Here is a 23,630-nt window from a genome sequence, read left to right on the forward strand (position 1 = left end):
TAAAACATTAGCACTAACAACTTGCATGAACAATATCTACACAGACACACAATAAACATAATTTAACTTTGATGAGTTTAACTACAGAGCAGAAATTCCCATAGCAAAAATAAACAAAGTAAAAAAAGTTACTTTCTTACCTCGAAATTGGTTTTCCAACTCTAACATCTGCTGTGTCTGCCACAGGGATCTACTTTATCACATGTGGAATAAGGACTAAACTGAGCATGTGTGAAGTGAATCAGGTGATTGGTAACTAGTTCCTGATTGGAGAAATCAGAAGTGTTACAACTGACCCGTGTTACAACCATCCCCGGTCTCCCTATTCCATTTCTACAGGAAATTGTTTTTGGGGGTTTAACCATTTAATTTGGTTTCACCATCTGTTTTAAGGTGTTCTTTTTTGCTGCTCACTTCAGTAGTCCAGTTGTGTGATATTTTTTAAAGGTACATTTAAAAAAAGTTTTACTCATAGAGAAGTGAACAGCACGTCAAGTTATGTTCATTCACACGAGATGAAGACATTATATAAGTATTAGAAACAGCTTTTTATATAGACCACAAGCAGTCCTGACACCACAGTTCCATACTAAATTCATAGTCAAAGACAACACTAAAGGTGCTAGATAATGTGCTGAAGGTGTCATTGTATTGTATGTTGGGTGTTGTCAATAAATGAGCAAGTCAGTAGCATTTTAAGCCTGGAATTAAATTACACAGTGTGTGCTATTTGATTGTTGTTTCTCTGCTGTGAGGTTAGACCGAGGGCCACGCATTTCTCGCTCTAAACTTTTTTATTTTAGTTTAGCATTTGAACCTTGAAAGTTGAACAATATAACTGGATTAAAAAATAGACTTATAGACCTCGTGACATCACCGTCGGCCGGAGTGACTGCGGTTATGCCCACCGAGTGGCAAAAAGAGTGGCAGCATTGGTTTTAGCATGAATGTCGCAAAAAACACACAAAACACTGCTAAAATGAGAAAAAGCTTTGAGATTGACTGAACAAATAGATTTGACAAGAAATCCTATATTTTGACAGGATGCCGAAAGCTACAGAAAAGAGAAGCAATTGGATCGCTGAAATTCACAGAAACAATTGGACTCCAGGCAGCGAAATGTGTGTAGTTTATCATTTTGTGTCAATATGTGGAATTTCGGGGTAAAATCATACCTTAAATATATAACGCTATAATGAATCCATCCTTTAGATTAAAGTGGTTATCGTTTGTTTAACTTGCATTTCCCCTATTAAATCCAGTAATGCAGCAGCTCTTCTGCCACTCAGTCCGGCTGAAGGGGCATGTTCCGGCGGGAAAATGACGTCAATGCATACCCTTTATTGCAGGGGTGACCAATCCTGCTCCTGGAGGGCCACTGTCCTGCGGAGTTGAGCTCCAATCCCAATTAAACACACCTGAACCAGTTAATTAAGGTCTAATGCCGCGTTCCAGGCAACCCGTAACCCGTGTTTTTCCAACTTTCTACCCGTGAAAGTGCACTGGAACGACAGTCAAACCCGTGACTTCCCACCCGTGAACTCGTACTAGATCGATGTACTCCCAGTTACGAGTTCTGACGTCACATAGCCCGCGAAGCAACAATGACAGCCCCCATGGACGCAGTGTTTATGAAAGTCGTACATTAAAAACCAAATATAAGGTATTTCTCTAACGTTATTTATCAGCAAATGTTATGCATTATCAGCAGCTTCTCTAGTGTTAGCTAGTTTTCAGGCCATTGAGTGCAAGAATAAATTAATACCAAATACATTTCCAAATATAAAAATAACGTAAAACAAAAGGTATAACAGCTTCTCTTGCCTTATGCGCCGCTTTTTCTCCTCCGTTTCCCTCAAATAAGCAAGGAGTAAGCACCTTTGGCGATAGAAATGATTGTAAATGAGCGTAAGCGCTGTACGGTTCCCCATTCTTTGTTTACATCTAGCTACCACTCCAGGCAGTTTGGCGTCTGGAACGCTACAAAGTCGTGAGTCGTGGTTTGAAGTCGTAACTTACGGGCTCAAAAACCTGCCTGGAACGCAGCATTACTAGGCATACTAGAAACTTCCAGGCAGGTGTGTTGAGGCAAGTTGGAGCTAAACTCTGCAGGACAGTGGCCCTCCAGGACCGACTTTGGACACCCCTGCTCAATAGTGAAGGGAAACCTTGTATACTGAATGGCAATCGTAAGCATCCTCTTAAAGGGATAGTTCACCCAAAAATGAAAATTCTGTTATCTTTTACTCTTTCTTTTGATTTTCTTTCTTCTGCTGAACACAAAATAAGATATTTTAAAGAATGTCGGTGTTGTGCCGAATTCTGTGACGCATCGAATTATGTGACCCTAGTAGGCACTGTATTGCGTTAATCCGATTTACTCCTAATCCCAATCCTAACCCTACCATCACTACAGCGCCTACTAGGGTAACAGAATTCGGCACTACACCAGTAACCAAACAGTTGTGGGGCACCATTGACTTCTGTATTTTGTTTCCATACTGTGGAAGTCAATGGTGCCCCAAAACTGTTTAGTTACAAACATTTTTCAAAACGTCATCTTTTGAGTTCAGCGGAAGAAAGAAATTCATACAGGTTTGGAACAACTTGAGTTTGAGTAAATGATGACAGAATTTTTTTGGGGGGCCAAACTATCCCTTTAACTTAGAAATTGCTCTGATTTTAGACCGCTGTAAAGACCAGCAAATATTGAAGCTCACCCTATAGTCAATGGTTTGTAAGTCTATCTCAGTTTGAGAAGTCACATTTCTTCAGTCTTCACAATCAGGAAGGGGATTAAAACTACCCTACTAGATAGTCACTGCGGTTAGACTTCCATAGTGAAGTATTCTCAATAACTCTCTATGAGTTTTAGGGCTTCATTACATATATAAAAGAACCCAAATGACCATTTGACAGCTGACAAAAGTGAGTAAAAATTGGCTTTGGTGAGTAAATAAAACGCCATCTGGCCTGTAACTTTATTAGGAACTGCAACAAAATGCATGGTTTAAACCCTCACTGATGTAAGCGATCTGAGCCATTCAAATCAAAGACATACAAACTGTCCACTAAAGAAAACATCTGTCACAACGTGTCTTCCAACAGCTTTTAGCTCAGTGGAAAATGTACCATAGGATGTTTATCTAGGATGCCTGACATATCTTTTCTTCTCCAGAACTCCATAAGTGGAATACTCCTCACATTGAGCTGCCACAACAAAAAATAATGAAACAATATCATTCTGGGAAATTTCTTTTTTTTTTTGGACAGTTTCCATAGATAGGCCAATACGTTCAATAATTCAGCTGTCATTGAGATAAAAATGTACTTTGTTTGGCAGATGTTTTTATCCAAAACATTTTACACTGCATTCAAGCATTTTTTGAAAAAAAATCATGCATTTTCTGGAACTCAGACCTTGGTGTTGCGTCAGCAGCATCATGCTCTTTACTATTTGAGCACCTGGAAAACATTTTTGACAATTTCATCAAATATTTATGACCAATAAATTGTCTTAACTCACTGACTATTTGCAGGTGTGGCCAAAAGTTAATTTTGAATCCTGCAAATCAAAATTTTGTTTCACTAAATACTTCTATAATATTATTCTATAAAGGTCCAGAATGGTGCTTTTAAAATATATGTTCTTTGTATTTTCTAATGTGGTGAAACGCGTTATTTCTCGGTTCTGTAGTTGTATTCAGTTTGTAAGAGAATGACTGGTGTTGTCGTTCCTGCTGCTGGAACAGTTTTCCCGCAGAGTGGTTGGCCTCTGATATTTCTCTCCATCATTGATATGCAAGCGGCATCACACCGGCCCTACTGCAAGGTTAAGCAAGCATGACGGCATGGCTTAGAAACCGACTAGGAGTCTTTCTCTCTGTCTTTAGCCTGTGTGTAATACAGCCTTCCTTTTTTATTCACATATCACACACACACACGGTTTGCGTGGTCCTTTTTCCGTCCTTTTTCCATATGTCCTTTAACCTGTTTGAAATCCAACAAAGTTAAGCGTTTCTCCATTATTGTCTGTAGTTGTAAACTAGATTAAGATCTTCTGCTAAGCGTGTGTTGTAAGTTCTTTTCCAGAGCTGCACATTTTCTCCATACTTTCATCTGCAAGATAAGATGGCATTTCCTGTTGTCGTGGAGAAAGGCATTGTGTCTCGAGGTGTTGTGCAGCATGCTTTGGACTAAACTCTTGGTTTTCATTCAGACCATCTGATCAAGTCAAACACCATTTCTTCTCATCTTTAAAAATATTAAACACATGCACTTATAATTTATTTCTATAAAATTGTTCAGTTTTATTGACACAATATGATAAAGAAGAAAGCAAACCAGATCCATATAAACCTAGTAGAGTAATTTAATTAATCCAGAATATGTTTTGGAATGTAGCATTGTCCTGTCCACACAGGATATGAGTTTCATTCCTTAGACTTACCTAGATGGCCTTTTCCCCTCTGAAATTGTTCTGTTTTTCTTTCATAGCTCCATTTCTCCTGTTTTGATTCAAAGGCTACAAAGAAGCATTGTTTTTTTTATCATGACATGCTTTTCCAAATTTCCAGCTGACACAATTTTAAACTAATGAATATTCAGCGAAAAAAGTGATAGTAAAGACCTTTTCATTGTTACAAAAATGTTTCTATTTCAAATGCTGTCCTTTTGAAGCTTTTATTCAAAGAATCCTGGGGGGGAAAACGTATCACGGTTTTCACAAAAATATTAAGGATATTTCAACATTGATAATACTAAGAAATGTTTCTTGAGCGGCAAATCAGCATATTAGAATGATTTCTGAAACATCATGTGACACCGAAGACTGGAGTAATGATGCTAAAAATTCAGCTTTGACATCACAGGAATAAATTACATTTTAAAATATATCAAAAAAGAAAACTGTTATTTTAAATTGTAAAAAAAAATAGCTGATCATAAAATTGCAGCCTTGGTTAGCATAAGAGACATAAATTTTTTTTACTGACCCCATATTTCTGAACGCTATAAAATGTATCATACCTTGTGCATAAATGTGCATCCCTGCATTCCGCCATTGTCGGCTACACATCAAAGGTCAAAACCACCTTAATGTGAATAAATGTTTTTCAAAGGTTTAGTTAAAGATGTCAGGTACTGATGTTTCATGCACACTGTTTTGTTGAATAAAAGCAACTTGTAATCTGTCGTCTATTTTACAAACCTTGGTTGCAATCATTTCCCCCCGTTATCCTCATGTCACTCTCCTTATCAGCTCTCATCATTAATCATTTATGAGTTCCTGCTTTCCTGTCTCTCCTCTTCCACCTATCTCTATATTTGTCTTTTTGCGTTTATCCCGTTCTCTTTCGTTGCACCTAATGTGTCAAACACATACCCACAGACAGGATCACCCTCAAACTTCATTGCTCTCCGTTCACTAATGTCTCTTGGGAAATGATTCTGTTTGCATCTAGCGAGTGTATGGCAGCCAATGAGGATGTAGTCAGTTCATCTGGAGAATGGGAAAGAACACTGTGTTGATGGGATGAAGATGCAGGATGAGGTTAATGAGACTATGTGCTCATTTTGCCACTGTTCTCTTCTGTCATTATTATCTCTTTATATAATTTCTCATATTGATTGGACAGTTAGTGTCAAGCTGTGAGGTAATTTTATTTATTTTATTTTTTATTTACATGGTTATTAAAACCAACTAAACATGTGTAGTTGTTAAAGTTATTTATAATTGATTATGAGTTTCTTAATTTAATGTTTTGATCAATGGTCCATAGTTAGCTATTAAAAACTGGCTCAATATCAATCGTGTGCTCATTAACTAATTTATTCAGGGTTTACATAATTGATCAATTTTGTATTTTTTTTTTTTTTACTTTATTACTTTGTTTTAATTTTAGATGTTTTTTTGGTTGTTATATTTCTTTGACCTGTACTAAAAAGCCTATGAAGGGAAAAGTAGAGCCCATATTGTTGCATCCAGCTGGAGTGCCCATGATCGCCACCAGAGGACACTCCTCCCATCTCCCTTGCTTTCCCATCATGAACTTCAATTCCTATAACCCATTGCCTGGACTCATTGTTTTTTGATCACTTCCACCTGTGTGTTATTACCAAGGGGGTAATCCAGCCCCTGGAAAGCTTCCATAGGGGCAGCCATTGCTAACCAAGCCATCACCTGCTGTTAGCATCCCATTGACTCCCATTCATTTTGGCCTCACTTTGACAGCGAATATCTTTACATCTGAGGTGTTTAAAGAATCCATTTGTCCATTGTTTATTTCTAAACAAACACGAGAATGTATAAAAGGCTCCATTACCTTGTATCTTACACTATCGCCCTGTAGAAGCCATTTTTGTAATAAGTAGGCTAACGATTGCGTCATAACCACGCGACTCTGTCGCGCTGTACCGTATAGACCCGAGGAGAAGCTCGCAGGCAATCTTTTACTGTCTATGAGGCAATCGGGGGGACGTGGAGGCATAAACGCCGATATAGATGTCGCAAATCCTGCTTCCTTCATCAAAAGTTGCTCCTGCTAACTCTCTCTGTCTCTACAATATTCGGTGATTCAGATTTTACTTTGCACAACTACTAGAAGACTTGCCACTGTCACGCTCAGCCATCAGGAAGTGAGTGCTTCTAACTGACTTCAATTTTCCCCGTTGAAGTCTATGGAGTCGCTGTGTCCATTTCTTTTACTGTCTATGGTTATTACCTCGTTAACTCTGGCACACTGGTTCCCTTGATCAAAACCCAATAGGATTTTCCCATAGGCTTTTGGATTATCGCTAAAAACAAGCTCTGTGATCAACTAAAGTTTATGATACTATAGCCTACACATGTTTTGTCCATCAAGATAATTATCACAAATGAAAGAAAACTTTTATTAATTTTGAAGCCTAAATGCAGTTGCCAGGAGTAAAAAGCTAAAGGTACACTGTAAAAAAAAAAAACAGGTCTCCAATTGAAAATGTTCTAGTGACTGATCACATCTAATTTTTTTAGTTGGCCAAATTTAATTTCTGTGAATTAAATTGCATCAATTCACAGAAATTCAATTTGGCCTACTGAAAAATTTAGATGTGATCAGTCACTAGAAAATGTTCAATTGGAGACCTGAATTTTTTTTACCGTGTAGGCTATAAACGGACTACACCCCGGTCGCTAGTGATGGCAAAATGAGGCTTCCTGAACCACTGACGCCAGTTTCTCACATACTCCGTTTGCAGTGTGTATGCGGTGCGTATTTTTTCCCGTACCCGTGTTAACGGATTACAGTTTTCACACTGCACATGGATGTGGTCCGTCAGTGTGTTCCAGGAGCGTTGCGTCTGCAGCAGTACGGCGATCGTTTCCGCACGAGTCTATTTTTTGGTGTGCTGGACCCGCTGAATTAAAGTGACGGTGCATTGTTCGCATTACAATAAACATGTATTGACGTGAAAATCTAGTAATTTCACCACAAATGCATATAATTTAAAAGTCTACTCTGTTTCAAAGTTAACACATGGCTTTTTTGGCTTTTTAGCAAGGAAAACGACACGGTGACGATAGCACTCCTTTCTTTGAGGTGGAAAAACTAATTTCTTTATGACCTGCAGATTCCTTGTAAAAAATATTTTAAAAGAAAAGACGAGAGTCGGCTGTTTTTGTCTAGCCTGTTGTAAGTTTTCATTTAAAATGTTTGTGATTTTAGGCTATAGCCTATGTTTAAATGTTTTGCCACTTGCGTGAGCAAGTAATATAGCTAAATCTATATTAGGCTACTAGGCTATATAAAAATCTGTGTATCATCCGTTCAGGCGATTTTTGATTTAATATTGAAAGTAGAAAAATTTGAAAACCGCTTGTTTTTAATTTTTTTCAGAAAAAACGAAAAACGAGATTTCGCCTTGATTTTTCGTTTTTCATTCAGAGGTAGAAAAATTTATAAACAGCTTGAATATTCGATTTCTACACGTGGGCGGGAATTATATGCCCCTTTCTGCTGATTTGTCAGCTGAAGATCAAACTATTCCATCGTCGGTTCTTCCTCAGTTCCACACAGCAGAATAAAAGTCCTGCGCTGCTAAAGCTGTAAATTCTTAACGCGTTTATTGCAACTACATTTCATATTTTTCTCATCAAACAACCAGACTAACGAATGGCTCGACACAACCCGTCCCAGGTCAAGTGATTTTTCACAAGTGATTTTATTGTAATACTGATGTATTTTATGTCGTAGAATAAAATGTGTAATTGTCTTGAGCTTGTGTTCACCACAAACCTTACCTATTTCAGCCATTTAAACAAAATTACATTCAAAAAATCCATTGACTTTGGGACGATGGAACCAGAAGTTCTAAAATGCTAACTTATTTCCGTGTTTTGGCCTACACAGTGATGTCATACCTACACCACTCTATAAGCCCTGTGTTTTCAGTCGTTCTTTGTTAAGTCTTGTTTGTGTCACACTTCAATTCTGAGCACTATTCTGTTTTTTTGTGTTTTTGGTTTTGACTGCTTTGCCTGGTTATTTGGATTACCCTGTCTGCCTGTGTTTCCTGCCTGTTGAATATTTGGATTATTTGCCTCTGTTTTGGCCTATTGCCTGTTTAATGGATTATGATTCTGGAATTCCCTAATATACACTCACCTAAAGGATTATTAGGAACACCATACTAATACTGTGTTTGACCCCCTTTCGCCTTCAGAACTGCCTTAATTCTACATGGCATTGATTCAACAAGGTGCTGAAAGTATTCTTTAGAAATGTTGGCCCATATTGATAGGATAGCATCTTGCAGTTGATGGATATTTGTGGGATGCACATCCAGGGCACAAAGCTCCCGTTCCACCACATCCCAAAGATACTCTATTGGGTTGAGATCTGGTGACTGTGGGGGCCATTTTAGTACAGTGAACTCATTGTCATGTTCAAGAAACCAATATGAAATGATTCGAGCTTTGTGACATGGTGCATTATCCTGCTGGAAGTAGCCATCAGAGGATGGGTAAATGGTGGTCATAAAGGGATGGACATGGTCAGAAACAATGCTCAGGTAGGCCGTGGCATTTAAAGATACCCAATTGGCACTAAGGGGCCTAAAGTGTGCCAAGAAAACATCCCCCACACCATTGCACCACCACCACCAGCCTGCACAGTGGTAACAAGGCATGATGGATCCATGTTCTCATTCTGTTTACGCCAAATTCTGACTCTACTCTGCAAATTGTTGCCTCTTTTTCCTATTTGTAGTGGAGATGAGTGGTACCCGGTGGGGGGTCTTCTGCTGTTGTAGCCCATCCGCCTCAAGGTTGTGCGTGTTGTGGCTTCACAAATGCTTTGCTGCATACCTTGGTTGTAACAAGTGGTTATTTCAGTCAAAGTTGCTCTTCTATCAGCTTGAATCAGTCGGCCCATTCTCCTCTGACCTCTAGCATCAACAAGGCATTTTCGGCCACAGGACTGCCGCATACTTAGCCTGACGTCGTCATACTCAATTCTAGTCAGAATATGAGTCTGATTCTGCTCCGTTGGGCTGTGATTATGGGGCGTGTTTCAACCGAACCAGGAAAGACCTCAATTGGATAGACCTACAACCAATCAGAGCAACGGAGCGACCGAGCGACGCATAACGTTAGTAGTCAAATGTCAACAGAACTCAACTGCACTGTGTTGCCAAGTCCACGGGTTGAAGTGACCCCAATTATGTGATATACAGACCCAGGAATGCAAATTTTAGCAGGCAGTCCTTCCAAAATAACACATATTTTACCCCCCAAATGCCTTTTTTTCCCGGAGAACCCCCCTGGAAAGCTTTTGGGCTTGTTTTTGGCTAGTTTTGAGGAACGTTAGCAATTGGGCGGGTTTTGTTGTAAAACTTGGCAACCCTGTCTGCACGCACGCTGGAATAAGTAGCCTAGCGTTAGAAGAAAAAGATGAGTGTAAACGAACTTTGCCGGTGTTGTAAAAAAAGAATTTAAGGAGACACAGAGTACTTACCAACACGATCATCATTTCTGAGAGAAATAGTAAAGGTGAATGCATATATTCTCCGTTTAGGAATAGAACAAATTCAACCCAGGCGCTCTTTGATGACGTGGATGATTACGTTATTGTTTCTCATCTGTCCATCATCGTCTAAAGCCCGCCCTGACAATTTCATTGGTCCGAACAGCTTCTGTTCGGGCATAATTACTTCTCTATTGAGCAAGTCCAGACCGAACTGCCCGAGTAAAAATGTTGTGGGCGGGGCTAAGTTCGGCTGGCATCCAGGCTACCGCATACTGGATGTTTTCCCCTTTTCACACCATTCTTTGTAAACCCTAGAAATGATTGTGCGTGAAAATCCCAGTAACTGAGCAGATTGTGAAATACTCAGACCGGCCCGTCTGTCACCAACAACCATGCCACGCTCAAAATTGCTTAAATCACCTTTCTTTCCCATTCTGACATTCAGTTTGGAGTTCAGGAGATTGTCTGAAGCAACTGCCATGTGATTGGTTGATTAGATAATTGCATTAATGAGAAATTTAACAGGTGTTCCTAATAATCCTTTAGGTGAGTGTACGACTGCATTTGAATCATCAATCCAAAGAGCAGTGGCGTGACATATATAGAGCCCGATGTCTCTGTCAAACAAAAAATGGAAATAAAACAAAATTCCTGCTTTTTCAGTAATTCAGTAGCACAACGGAAATTATCTCTTCAATTTGTGTATGTCGTAGGTAAACATTGTCTAATTAGTGGTGTTTAAGGCAGGCATCATTAATATTGCCCATACTTGAATTCAACCTTTTCATGCATCTTGATTGCAAGACATGAATAATAGCTCAAATTGTGTGGCTTGTTGAGAAGTGCTGTTAGTTTTTAAAGCAACTTACAACTGACAACTTGACTATGACCAGTACTTAGCAACTACCCAGAACCACCAAGCAATGCCTACCATTCAGAACACAATAACAACCAATAGCAGTACCCTGGCAATTATCCACAACACCCTATAGACTTTATACACCAGAGAAACAAGCTTCTGTTTTTGCTTTTGCTCTGCACTGTAAAAATAGCTCTGTAAAATAATGATAAAATACTGGCAGCTAAGTCGCCAACAATCTACCGCAATTCTACGTTATGAATATTGATATAGCAATATGTGAAATTGCTTTACAGCTTATTATTGTACTAACGAAATACAGTATTTATTTATTTATTTTACAGTAAAATACTGGCAGCAGACTAGTTGCCAGCAATATACTGTTATTCTATGGTATTAATACTGTGAAATTACTGTACAGCCATTTACTGTTAAAAAATACATGCAGTACATTTCTGTGATTACTTCAATTTAAAATACACCAAAAAATGGTGAGGTAAAAACAACACAATTTGGGTCATTTTGGCAACACAGCTCTAGGTAAAAGATGGAACCCCAAAATAGGTTGGAAATTAAAATCACACAGGAAATTACTGACAGCAGGCAACAGTAATATGCTAATAAAAAAGTGAACATTTATTTATAAGCAAGACAAAAATGGACAAAAATACAGTAAACCGTTCAAGTGATTTGGATGTGAGAGAAAACACTCAGTTTTAAAAGGCGCTCCTGCAGTGAGTTTCCAAATATACACTCTGTATTTTTACAGTGTGTATATTTCTATGGCATTGCTGTCGAAGAGTAATTAGCTGGTGAAGTGGATTTACTTGTCATAACAAATGTCAGTAGAACAGGAAGCTTTTAAAATGAGCAGTTCATTCATAAATCCATAATAAGGTAAGATCTTACCTTCATGCTGTGGAAATACAAACTGGAAGACAGAACACAATGTGTGCTGCTCTGAAAAGGGGCAGAGCTACGTAAGGTCTATAGGGAAAACTATAGGGAAAATGTAAAAATCTATTTTTGTCTGTGCACAAAATATATTTAAATCTTAAACTTTTCCGTTCCAGTTTGAAGATTTTGGATTTTGCTCATTTGGAGCACTGCTGGAAAGATCCTCTCTCTGACTTATTTCTATTCTTCGTCATTAGAATATGTAAATTTGCTGATAATCTCAGGAGGATTGATTCTCAGGAGCTGAGGACCCCCTGTTATTCCTCCAACCTCCAAATCTCTTCCCTCAATCCTACTTGTGTTTGATCTTGGTTTGCCAATATTCCTAGACTCTGCTGTCATTATTCCACTTCAGCACTTTCTTCTCTTGAACAAACACTGTCTAATACATTGTAGTGAATGTTCTAGAAATTCACAGTTTTTTTGTGAGTGTATGCTCATTCTCTGAACATTTGGAGGTCCTTTGGTGCATCAAGTGTTGTGTCTGCAGAAACAAGCAGGAGAGGGAATACTTAATCTGCATGCATGTGAAATATAATTAGATTTGACTGTGCCTGAAATGATAAAATTGAATAGGATGCCGCTGGACTATGCTGACTCAGGTTCACTCACACATTCATAGAGGATACTAAAAAAAATCTAATTGAACTGCTTTATTACAATGAACTTTCACCAATGCAAAAACCAAATGTTATCGCAGAGATCTGGAACTCTTCAAAATTCCATGTCAGATTGTAAAACTAAAAAGTGAAATGGTGAACTGAAGAGTAATGGAAGACTGAACTGTCTGTGAACTCAGTGTTTGCCCAAAGGTTGATTATGATCTCCAAACTAGGACTTGAGTTGCCTTATTGAATTCACATATGGGTTGCTTAACCATGCGAGAGGATACAGATAAAGATATGGGTTCAATTAAAAGCATAGTGCATCCAAAAATGAAAATATTCCCTTTTGTTTCAGGATGTTCACATTATTTTTCCATATAATGAAAGTGAATCAAAAAGTAAGGCACAAAAAAGGACAGATGACAAAAAACCACCATAACAACTACCATAACATTCATTCTTATGACATTAAAGCCATTATTCACAAAAAAGATTTCCTTCTGCTGTTACTTTTTTCAGAAATTAACATTGTCACTATAGTGGCAATTAAATTGCTGATATCAAGAATTGAAGTATTGTTATCAAGAATTGAAATTGAATGGCAGCCTATATGGTGACATTTCACTTGTGAAAATACTGTTACTGCTATTACTCATATCAAGAATTTGAGTTTTTACTAGTTCAAATTCAATTGTTAATATCAAGAATTAGCATTTTAATTAGTAAAATGTAATTGTTGATATCAAGAATGAATGAAGAATGAATCCTAAGAATGAATAAAAGTCAAAACGGCTTGCCATATACATGTAGTTAATTAACTCAGAGGGGAAATATTAATAATTATTCATAACTCATTATGATTCTTCATTATGATTAATTATGAATATTTAAATCAGTTAAATAGATTAACTTGATGTAGCTACATTAACATTACAATCAATCAGTTCATCCTATGAACGTTCACTGTTGATTATTAATTAATTCTAAGAAAAGGATCCGTCCATCCCTCTCTTTTTAGCTTTTGGGAGAAATCCTGCATTGTAGGTCAGTGAGCCAATCTTATTCAGGCTCTTGGAGGGAAAGTTTTACGACCCGTTGTCTCAAGCAGATCATTTGCAGATTGGTTGCTGATGAAGGAACTATTAAAGATTCTTGCAATACTAATATGTTGCACAAGGATCGACATATCATATACACAATCATTCAGACCTTTAAATATCAACTTCGTAGACACCAAACATGCCATACACATGATTTTCGTTAACCATAGTATGCAATTCTGAAACATAAATTGATAAAAATCCAACAGAAATTGAATGAACACATAGACCAAACCCTATAAAAACAAATCATGAGATGGATATATGTTTATATATTTCTCAAGTGCTTATATATAGGCTAAAGTCTTATCTGATGGTAACTCTGATAACAGAGGCTTTTCTCTGTTGTGTTGGGGGAAGGTCTGTTACTAAGCACAAATCATTTCAAACATATTTGTTAAATGTAACAGGCGATTATGTGTCTGATTTGCCTCAGTTGCTACATACACATTTATATCATGATATATAAGCAATCTCACAAGTTTTTCTGTCCAGAATAGCATGAGTGTACATGCGATACTGATCTATACAACAGTTTAATAAAATAAATAAGTTAATATTTGTATTGTTTTTGACAACATTGTGTTGTTTTTTGTCTGTTTTGCTCAGTTTTGCCAATGAAAATATAAAGACAAAGCAGAACTGTTCGTCTCCGATTCCGAGCAATGCACAAATCGGCAATACACCTTTTTAACCATGAATGGACCATAAATACCCCTTTTCCACCAGAATGAACCAGGTGCTAGTTCAGAGCTAGTGCTAGTGCCAGTTCTTAGTTGGTTCGACTGACGAGCCTTCTAAGAAGGCTTTTTTGCCTTCTTAGGCTTGTTTGCACAAGTTTGTGTTCGTCTTGTTGGTCACGGTAACCCCGCCCCCAGCCCCTGACACAAGCGGTTCTTCCTTCTAGACCAGCAATGTTTTGGTTCTACTTAAGAACCACTTTTCCTGGTTCAGAGCTGGTGCTTTGGGTGTGGAAAGACAAAGAACCGATTTGAAACTAGGCTCTGGCTCCGAACTAGCACCAGCACTGCCTTGGTGGAAAAGGGGTAAAAGAGAACCATTTAGCCTACATTTACCATTTTCATAAAGAGAACCATTTACTTCTCTCCTGAATTAATTAATCAAAATGAATGAATGACTCAATTAGATATTTACCGCCACCTACTGGCAGTTTCTTATGTAGAGTATAATTTCATATTTCCATATTAATAAAAACAAACATTAAGTGTATAGTTTATCCAAAAAGTTCTTTCTGAAGCTACTTTTTGTAATATCTATTTGATTTTTTACACAATAATGACTTTAAATTATCTTTTGGGAGTAATTTCTCAAATTTGATATGTGATTAATTTGCGATTAATTAGATTAATTAAGCGCCACATTGTGTAATTAATTAGATAAAACATTTTAATTGCTTGACAGCCCTAGTTTGGATTTCAGGCTCCCAAAATGCCGTTGTCATGTAAATGAACGGCCAAAATGCATAATGTTTTTTCGTTTTTAATGTTGTGTAAATGGCCCTTTGATTCATTTCTGTATCCCTGTCAGTATTTGATATGATTTCCTAGTTTGTCACCTAGTTTACCCATTAATTAATCATTCTGATCAGCTGGTATTGATTATTGCTCGTTGTATTTAAACAATTCTGTGTTTCATTCTGTTCCTTGTCTTGTATTGCTTATGTTAAAGTGTAGTTGTCCTGTTTGTTTTCTCTTGGATAATTGAAAAGGCTTTCTTCATTCATTCTGAGTCGTGCATGTTATACCACACGTATCATATTTGGTTAATTAAAATAAATTTCAATCTTATAGTTTTTTTCTTGCATGGCTTCAGGTGACTTGAAATTTTGTTTCATAGGTACTTTTATGTCATTTTGGAGCTTAATTGGTCCCCATTCACTTGTATGAAAAAAGTAGTATTAAAGGGTTAGTTCACCCAAAAAAGAAAATTGTCATTAATTACTTACCCTCATGTCGTTCCAAACACTTAAGACCTTCGGTCATCTTCAGAACACAAATGAAGACCTTTTTTGATTAAATCAGAGAGCTTTCTGACCCCACATAGACTGCAACGTTATTACCACTTTCAAGGCCCAGAAGGTTAGTAAAGACATCGTTAAAATAGTCCATGTTCAGTTCAACCTTAATGTTATGAAGTGACAAGAATACATTTAGTGTGCAAAAAAAATAAAAAATAAAAATAGACTTAATTCAACAATTTCTTCTCTTCTGTGTCAGTCTCCTATGCTGTTCATATTGTAAATACAGTGCAGTGCTTCCGGGTTCTACGTCAGAATGCTCTGTATTGGCCAGCTTCTGCTTCAGCATCACACGCATATATTGTGGTTCTCACGTGAACAGCATTGGCCAATTCAGAGCAGGCATTCTGACGTAGAACCCGGAAGCGCTGCACTGTCTTTACTACCTTAATAACGTGGCAGTCTATGGGGGTCAGAAAGCTCTCAGATTTCATTAAAAATATCTTAATTTGTGTTTTCTGAAGATCAACGAAGGTCTTACGGTTGTGGAATGACATGAGGGTGAGTAATTAATGACAGAAATTTAATTTCCCTTTAACACTCTGCTAAACATCTGTGTCTCACAAAAAGAAAGTCAGTTATATGGGTTTGGAACACCATGAAAATTTGTAAATGATGACTGAATAAAAATTTTTGCCTGGTTAAGTTTGCCATTTCAGAGAGGGCATTATTTCTCATGAACTATTTTAGAAAACTGAACAGTTGAGTTTTATTTAGCCATTGGAACAGGCTTATACAGTAAAGGCATTCTAAAGGATCTTTTACAGTATGTGACAGGCTTTAAAGTAGGTTTCCTCAATATCTTCTTAATTTTCTGTCTCTGCAGGTTAGCTCTGTATGTGTATGAATATCTGCTACATGTGGGAGCTCAGAAATCAGCACAGACCTTCCTGTCAGAGGTGAGTGAACCAGTTGTTTACATTTTTACTAAGACCTTTACTGTGAATAAGGTGATCAATTCAAGGTGATGTACTTTTTAGGAGATAATATTTACATGTAGGCTTACAGTACCAGTAAACGGCTCATATGGAACCCTGACTGTTCTCTGATCCCAGCTTAATTTAATTACACTGGATACAAAAGCACACTGGCACGAGAAACTGGGCAAACTCTTTCTGTTTAATGTCACTGTCTCATGGAGATACAGCGGGGGACTATAAGCTTATTTACATGGATTCTCATAAGGACTGAGTGTTCACTTGCTCTGCTCTCTAAATGAAAGATGTTTATCTTCAAACATGAAGTTTTAGTTAGAAATAGCTGGTTTTGAAAGGCCTTTGGATGACCCAGAACAAAGAGTGGACACTTTGAGACCTGTTTGCATTGAAGCCACAATTCCTCAGAGAGCAAGCAATATTTTTTAAATCCCTTCTGAAGGGTCTGTAACAGAGACACTCAACGTTAATGGCTTGTCATCCTCTCCAACTGTTTTTGGGAAAGAGATGTTTGTATCTGTGTCCACGACAGCTCACTTACTGATGACATGATCACTGACAAGATACAATCTTGAACAGTAAAAGTAAATGCAGATGCAGACGAGTCAAGTAAATATTTGCAAATGACAGCGGATCAGATAAATACTGGAACAGAACAAAGCAGGAGGAGGGAAGACAGAATGAGACTGCCACAATCACAGAGGTAAAAACACAAAGGCTGGCCCACCACTCAGACGTGAACATCAACAAGCCAGACACTGCTGTCGTGACTCAATCCAGCCTCTGTGACTAAGCCACCCGCCCCGTCCATTGTGGCCAGTTTCCTTTGCGACTCCTGTCTTTTGCCACCCTGCTCATGTAACCAGTTCCCGCTGGACTTGAACCCAAAAATAGCAGTGGCTCTCGCAGCAATGTATTGAGATAATGTTGGGCACACCCGTGTTGTTTATGGCAGCTGTCGTCAGCGCTTTAATGTCTGTAAACCCATCTCACATGGTCAGTGACTAAATTTGATGATCTCATCGAGATGGATGGTGTTTTCTGTTCCTGTTTAGTCTTTTGAGAGATTTAAGGAGGAGAAAGGAGAAGGATGTGCGGAAGCCTAAAGTATACTTCGGTTATGCTTAGCGTATCCGTGCAGCCGAACGTACAGCCTTTCAAAGTACACTCCGTTTGATAGCACGCACAAACACAGATGCTCGACACATATGCACTCGAAAGTTTCATCCTTGTTCAGTGTCTGCACTATTTCTCTCCAGAAATTATTTGTACTCAGTCAGTCATCATCATGAAACCACACAGACTCTGTGGCTTAAATAGTATCTATTATTATTATTTAAAAAAAACATTACAAATTAAAATTATTATAGTTGTAATAAAGTAATTGTCAAATCATACTGTTGAAATCCAAGTCAAGGTTCGAGTCATTGGTTCTCAAGTCCAAGTCAAGTCATTTTCTTAATTTAGTCAAGCAGGCCTAGGTCTCAAATTTGAGTTATGCAAAAAAAAGTCTGTTGCGATGCCACTGTGTCCATAGAATGGCGTGGTGACCCAAAGCACCCATCCAAGGCCTGTAGGTTTTCGTCTACTCTGGTGGCGAAGACTTATAGAGCTGCGGGCCAGGCCACGTACACCTTGCATGCTATGGCCATCTTGCAGGTCCACCAGGCCAAGTTACTCAGAAGCATCCACAAGGGTAATGCTGACCCCGCTTTAATGCAAAAGTTGCATTCAGCAACGGACCTCGTCCTACAGGCAACAAAGATTACTGCACACTCTCTCTGTCAGGTGATGTATACTTGCATGGTCCAGGAACGTCACTTATGGCTCAACCTGGCAGATATGCGAGAGGCTGAGCGAACAAAGTTCCTCAACTCTCCTATCTCCCAGGCTGGGCTCTTCGGCAGGGCGGTCAAGGACTTTGCCCAACAGTTCTCGGCTGCACAGAAGCAGACTTAGGCGATAAAGCATATTCTGCCCGACGGCCAGCTGCTGCCTCCAACCAGCCAGCGGTTCAAATGCCTCAGCCTGCTCCTCGTCGAGGGCACCCTCCTGCGGCTCCCACCCTGCCCCAGCAGCAGCCTTCACCCGGGCCAGGGCTCAGAGGAGGTTGCAGGAAGGTCGTTCAGCCGGTCTCCGTCCCTAAGCCTGCCAAACGCTAGGCCAAGTGGCGCTCCTGAGAAGGGTAGCTCGGAGGTGAACACAGCTCTTTCCCAGGAGATGGTGGCAGGACCACTCCTTTCCCCATTGGAGGGCCGGGGGAAAATCTTTTGTTTTTCCCTTCGGCCGCTGGCCTCACGGTAAGCGGCACCCTATCCATGGTTAAAGAAAGATCCCAGGTGAACTGATTCGTGCAGCCGATGGGCTCTCATGGTTTCAGCCACTTCCTGGGGAATGGATTTTAGCTGATTTGGGAACAGTTCGGCGACGCACGGGTAGATCTGTTTGCCTCCCACGACTCTTCCTATTGCCGCTGGTTTTTACTCCCTGACCGAGGGAACCCTCGGCATGGATGCACTACCGCACAGCTGGCCGCGGGGCATACGCAAGTATGCATTTCCCCCAGTGAGCCTTCTCGCACAGGTCCTGTGCAAGATCAGGGAGGACGAGGAGCAGGTCCTTTTGGTTGCACCACATTGGCCCAGCCAGACCTGGTTCTCCGAACTAGACTCCTCGCGACAGCCCCTCCCTGGCCTATCCCTCTGAGGAAGGACATCCTTTCTCAGAGACGGGGCACCCTCTGGCACCCGCATCCCAACCTGTGGAACCTACACGTGTGGGTTCTGGATGGGACGCGGCAGGTTTGAGTACCCTACCACCACAGGTGGTGGCTACCATCACTTCCGCTAGGGTTTTGTCCACGAGACAAGCCTATGCATTCAAGTGGAAACTCTTCATCACCTGGTGCTCTTCTAGCCGAGAAGTTTTACGTGGCAGCGATCTCTGCGCACCATGACCTTGTAGAGCCAAAAACAGTAGGACAGCATGACCTGGTCAACAGGTTCCTTAGAGGAGCGAGGAGGATAAACCCACCTCGCCCTCTACAGATGCCCTCTTGGGACCTCGCAGTGGTTCTATCTACCCTGCAGAGAGCTCCCTTTGAACCACTGCAGTCTGTTGAGCTTAAGGTCCTTTCTATGAAGGCGATGCTCTTGATTGCTTTGGCTTCCATGAAAAGGGTAGGGGACCTGCAGGCATTTTCGGTTGACATAGCGTGCCTAGAATTCAGGCTGGCTAACTCTCACGTGATACATGCCCAAGGTTCCCACCACTCCTTTCAGGGATCAGGTGGTAAACCTGCAAGCGCTGCCCCTTTTTTCGCCATATTATCAGACAAGCTTTTTTCTAAGCCTATGGAAGTCTATATGTGTGCTTGAATAGTATTAAAATACTGTTTTCTAGAAATTATACAACAATATAATAAAATGTTGCCACCTCTTTGAAAATGTCCAATTCCATCCACTGGCATGCCAAGTTAACAATAATAATAATACATTTATTTTAGATTGCGCCTTTAAAAGTTGCTTTCTCAAAGCGCTTTACAAGCTTACATAACAACAGAGAAAACAACACACTTTAAAAACAAGTAAAATGAATAATCAAGTAAAAGCAATCCTAAAATAGAATGTTTTGAGAAGAGATTTAAAAGTCACTAATGTATTTGCTTCCCTGATGTCAGCCGGGAGAGAATTCCAAAGCTTAGGAGCATAGGAAGAAAATGCTCTATCACCCCTAGAACGAAGCTGTGTCTTGGGAACAACCAAGAGAACACTCTGAGAGGAACGCAGATTACGACATGGTGTGAAAGACGATAATAGATCAGTCAAGTACCGAGGAGCCAGATTATGCAAAGCCTTGTATGCCAACATAAGGATTTTAAAATCAATACGGTACATGAGAGGGAGCCAGTGCAAAGACTGGCAAGACAGGGCAATATGATCACTAACCCTGACCCCAGACATAAACTCTAGCAGCCGAATGTTGTAAATATTGAAGTTTGTCAATTGAGGATTTAGATACTCTTGCTAGAAGACCATTACAGTAGTCAGCACGTGAAAAGACTAAAGAGTTTATTTACCTCTCAGTAACTGAGAAGGACAACATAGGATGTAAACATGCTATATTTCTGAGGTGAAAAAAGGATGTCTTAAACATATTCTGCACAAAAGGCTCAAATGACAGTGTGGCATCAAATATGACACCAAGGTTTTTTAATTTGCTTTGAAAATCCAAGGCAACACCATCAATAGACAAAGTAAGAGAACCAGCATTTTGCAGTTGATGAGGAGAGCCGAGGAGCATAACTTCTGATTTAGAGCTATTTAAAGACAGAAAATTATTAGACAACCAAATCTTGATCTCAGTAATACAGTTCGAAAGATGCACAACATCCACATGGATGTCTTGAATGGATATAAATCTGCAATAAAAACAACCAAGGAGGATGGAGCTTAGAGAAGTGTCTGTTGGTTAACTGAACTGAATAATGAATGAAATCATAGACTGTCACACTGAGACTGTTTCAAACAGATGTCAAGTTACAGTTTTATCTCTCAAATTTATTCTGGGCACCATGTTTGACTCAAAGTTCAGCTCTCCATGGCAGAATTTGCCCTTAATTATGTTTAAACCACATAGGGAGCACAGGTCGACTTGTCACTGAAACTTTATAACTCTTCCTTTGTTCTCTGTTTAACTCGGCAGATCCGATGGGAGAAGAACATAACATTAGGAGAGCCGCCAGGTTTTTTGCACTCATGGTGGTGGTAAGAATATCTGCTTGAATGGGAATAGTGTTTGAGTTGATTTTTTATTTTTTTTTGAGTTATAATTATTAGAATAGGAAAGTCTGTGATTTCGTGGGATCTCTAGTTGTTACTGAGGTGGAGTGTTTATATATTCTGGATCTGGGCATTGTGGTGATCATGTTGTCTGGATGTGTGCAACACGAAACCCATCAAAATAAACAAATAATAATAATTATATAAAATAATAATGATATAATAATAGTACAGTATACAATACTCTTTAATGTTTTAAATTCTCAGTACTTGTATTTTTTATTTGGCTTATTATGCGATAAAGAATGGTTTGAAATGGTCATAAAGAAATTACTAAATTTCTTATAATTATCAATGTTGAAAATGACAATATTTTTATCAATGTTGAATCTATTGGTGTGCCTAATATTTTTTCATGATATTTGATTCAGCATTTATTTGAAATAGAAATCTTTTGTAACACTATACATGTCTTTACTGTCACGTTTGATCAACTCAATTCCTTACTGATTAACCTTATTAATTTTTTTTTTTTAATAAAAATCTTACTGACCCCAAATTTTTGAATGGTAGTGTAAATTACAGACATTGTCATCCAGAATCAATTCAATTTCTCACAGGATTCCCAAGTTAGCTGAACAGTATTTGCTTTGTAAATTATACCAATGTTGCGCAAGAAAAAGACATATTTGATTCTGACAGGATAAAACAAATCGAAGTACATCTGTGAAACAAACATTTCCTCAGGGAAAACTAGTCCTGTCCAAATAGAGCTTTAATTAAATCTCCGACTGCAGTATAGTCTTTTATATGATATTGTGCATCTTTTATTGCAGTGTTTTCTGGGACCTCTACTGTGCTGCTCCTGAGAGGAGAGAAACATGTGAACACTCAAGTGAAGCCAAAGCTTTTCATGACTATGTGAGTATAAATACTTTTATAAATACGGATTTTGCACATGTATTTATTGGCTGCTGCTAACCACTAATAAACCAATGTATACATTTCAATGTTTTGTACTATAAACAAAACCAGTAGGAATCCACTGACCTATCGAACATTACAGAGTGAGTTAGAGCTGGTCCCTGAGAAGCCTTGCAGGATAATTGTGAGTGAGTGTACAGCTCATAGAAGGAGAGGTAAGGTGAGCAGGAGGGGGATGAAAAGCGCAAAGGATGATAAATTGGTGGTCCGTACTGGAGGCATTAGCAATGATGTCATACATTTGCGGTCATCTTGGCTAGAGGGAGGAGGACACCTTGACCTCTGTTCTGGGTGTGAAAGAGAGAAAAATAGAGAGAGCAATATGGAAGAATATGAAGTGTGATTAGATTAAAGGCTTGTCAATAAGAAATAATGACCCATTTGGGTTATTTCGAAATCAACATCATAGCCTTACTGTTCCGCTAATACCGATAACAAATGATATAGACCTCAGGACCAGAATCACCAAGATTAACTGCTGATCAGCAGCCTAAGTAAAAGCCTCCACTTTTAGTTCATGTGTCAATCATGTGAAATGCCACACTGATCCTCAGTCATGCATGAAATGTTATATATAATCCTTTTAAATGAGTCATATTATGTAGCTATATTAGTCATATTTCCAGAGGTGTTTTCATCTTAATTAACCTTCAGATAGATAGATTGTGGTTTCTATATTTAGTCAAACCAAAATGATTCAGACACCAGTGGGTGCGGGACACTATAGTTAATTTATGTAAGTGAGGATAGCAAAATGAAGTAAACTGTGACATATTAGGCTATACCTAAAATTCTTCATACAGTGGACTACAAGTAAAATTGAAAGAAATTTGGGACTAAAATTGTTCAGACACTTTGACCTGATCATGTTTTGCTTAAGTGTTTTTTCTTTAATTGCTAATGTGACCTTTTACACCACAGACTGAACTAAAAGCATTGCTTGGTAATTGGTTGACATGAATTGGTATTATCTAATTGTGTACTTAAATGTAACAACTGACAGCTGATTGGTTGATTGTAACCCATTACATAAATTTCTATCAAAGTTATCTGACATTATCAAGATGAATTTGTTCTGACAAAGTTTAACTCTGAGTTCTTGTCAATTTTTTTTACCATTTTCTAAATTATAGCGAATAAACTGTGATAATGTGAGAAAACATTGAAGATTGAACGTGTTTGAATACATTTTGGTTTGACTGTGTGCTTTTTAGCAATACAACAGTAACGATTTTACATAACACAAATTGTAATATTCTCACTTAATATACAAGTCCAAAATGCAAAATAAACTAAATCCTGATGAACGATCCAGTGTCTCAACCCACATTGATTTCCATTGTTTAACTGGCATTTTTAGCGTGGAA

General features: G+C 38.7%; 1 protein-coding gene across 5 annotated transcripts in view; it reads left to right on the plus strand.

Moving 5' to 3' along the window:
- Positions 1-23,630, plus strand: part of ssbp2a (single stranded DNA binding protein 2a) — a 49,416-nt gene that overhangs the window by 1,834 nt on the left and 23,952 nt on the right. For 4 of the 5 annotated variants that reach the window (XM_079814782.1, XM_079814783.1, XM_079814781.1 and 1 more), the window contains exons 2-4: positions 16,390-16,462; positions 21,203-21,264; positions 22,116-22,200. In XM_079814782.1, coding sequence (XP_079670908.1) covers positions 16,390-16,462; positions 21,203-21,264; positions 22,116-22,200 — 220 coding nt within the window. The remainder of the gene's footprint in view (positions 1-16,389; positions 16,463-21,202; positions 21,265-22,115; positions 22,201-23,630) is intronic. The other variant, XM_079814785.1, reaches the window with a different exon arrangement.

Source organism: Gobio gobio (genome assembly GCF_949357685.1).
Source record: "Gobio gobio genome assembly, chromosome: 4".
Taxonomy (NCBI): domain Eukaryota; kingdom Metazoa; phylum Chordata; class Actinopteri; order Cypriniformes; family Gobionidae; genus Gobio; species Gobio gobio.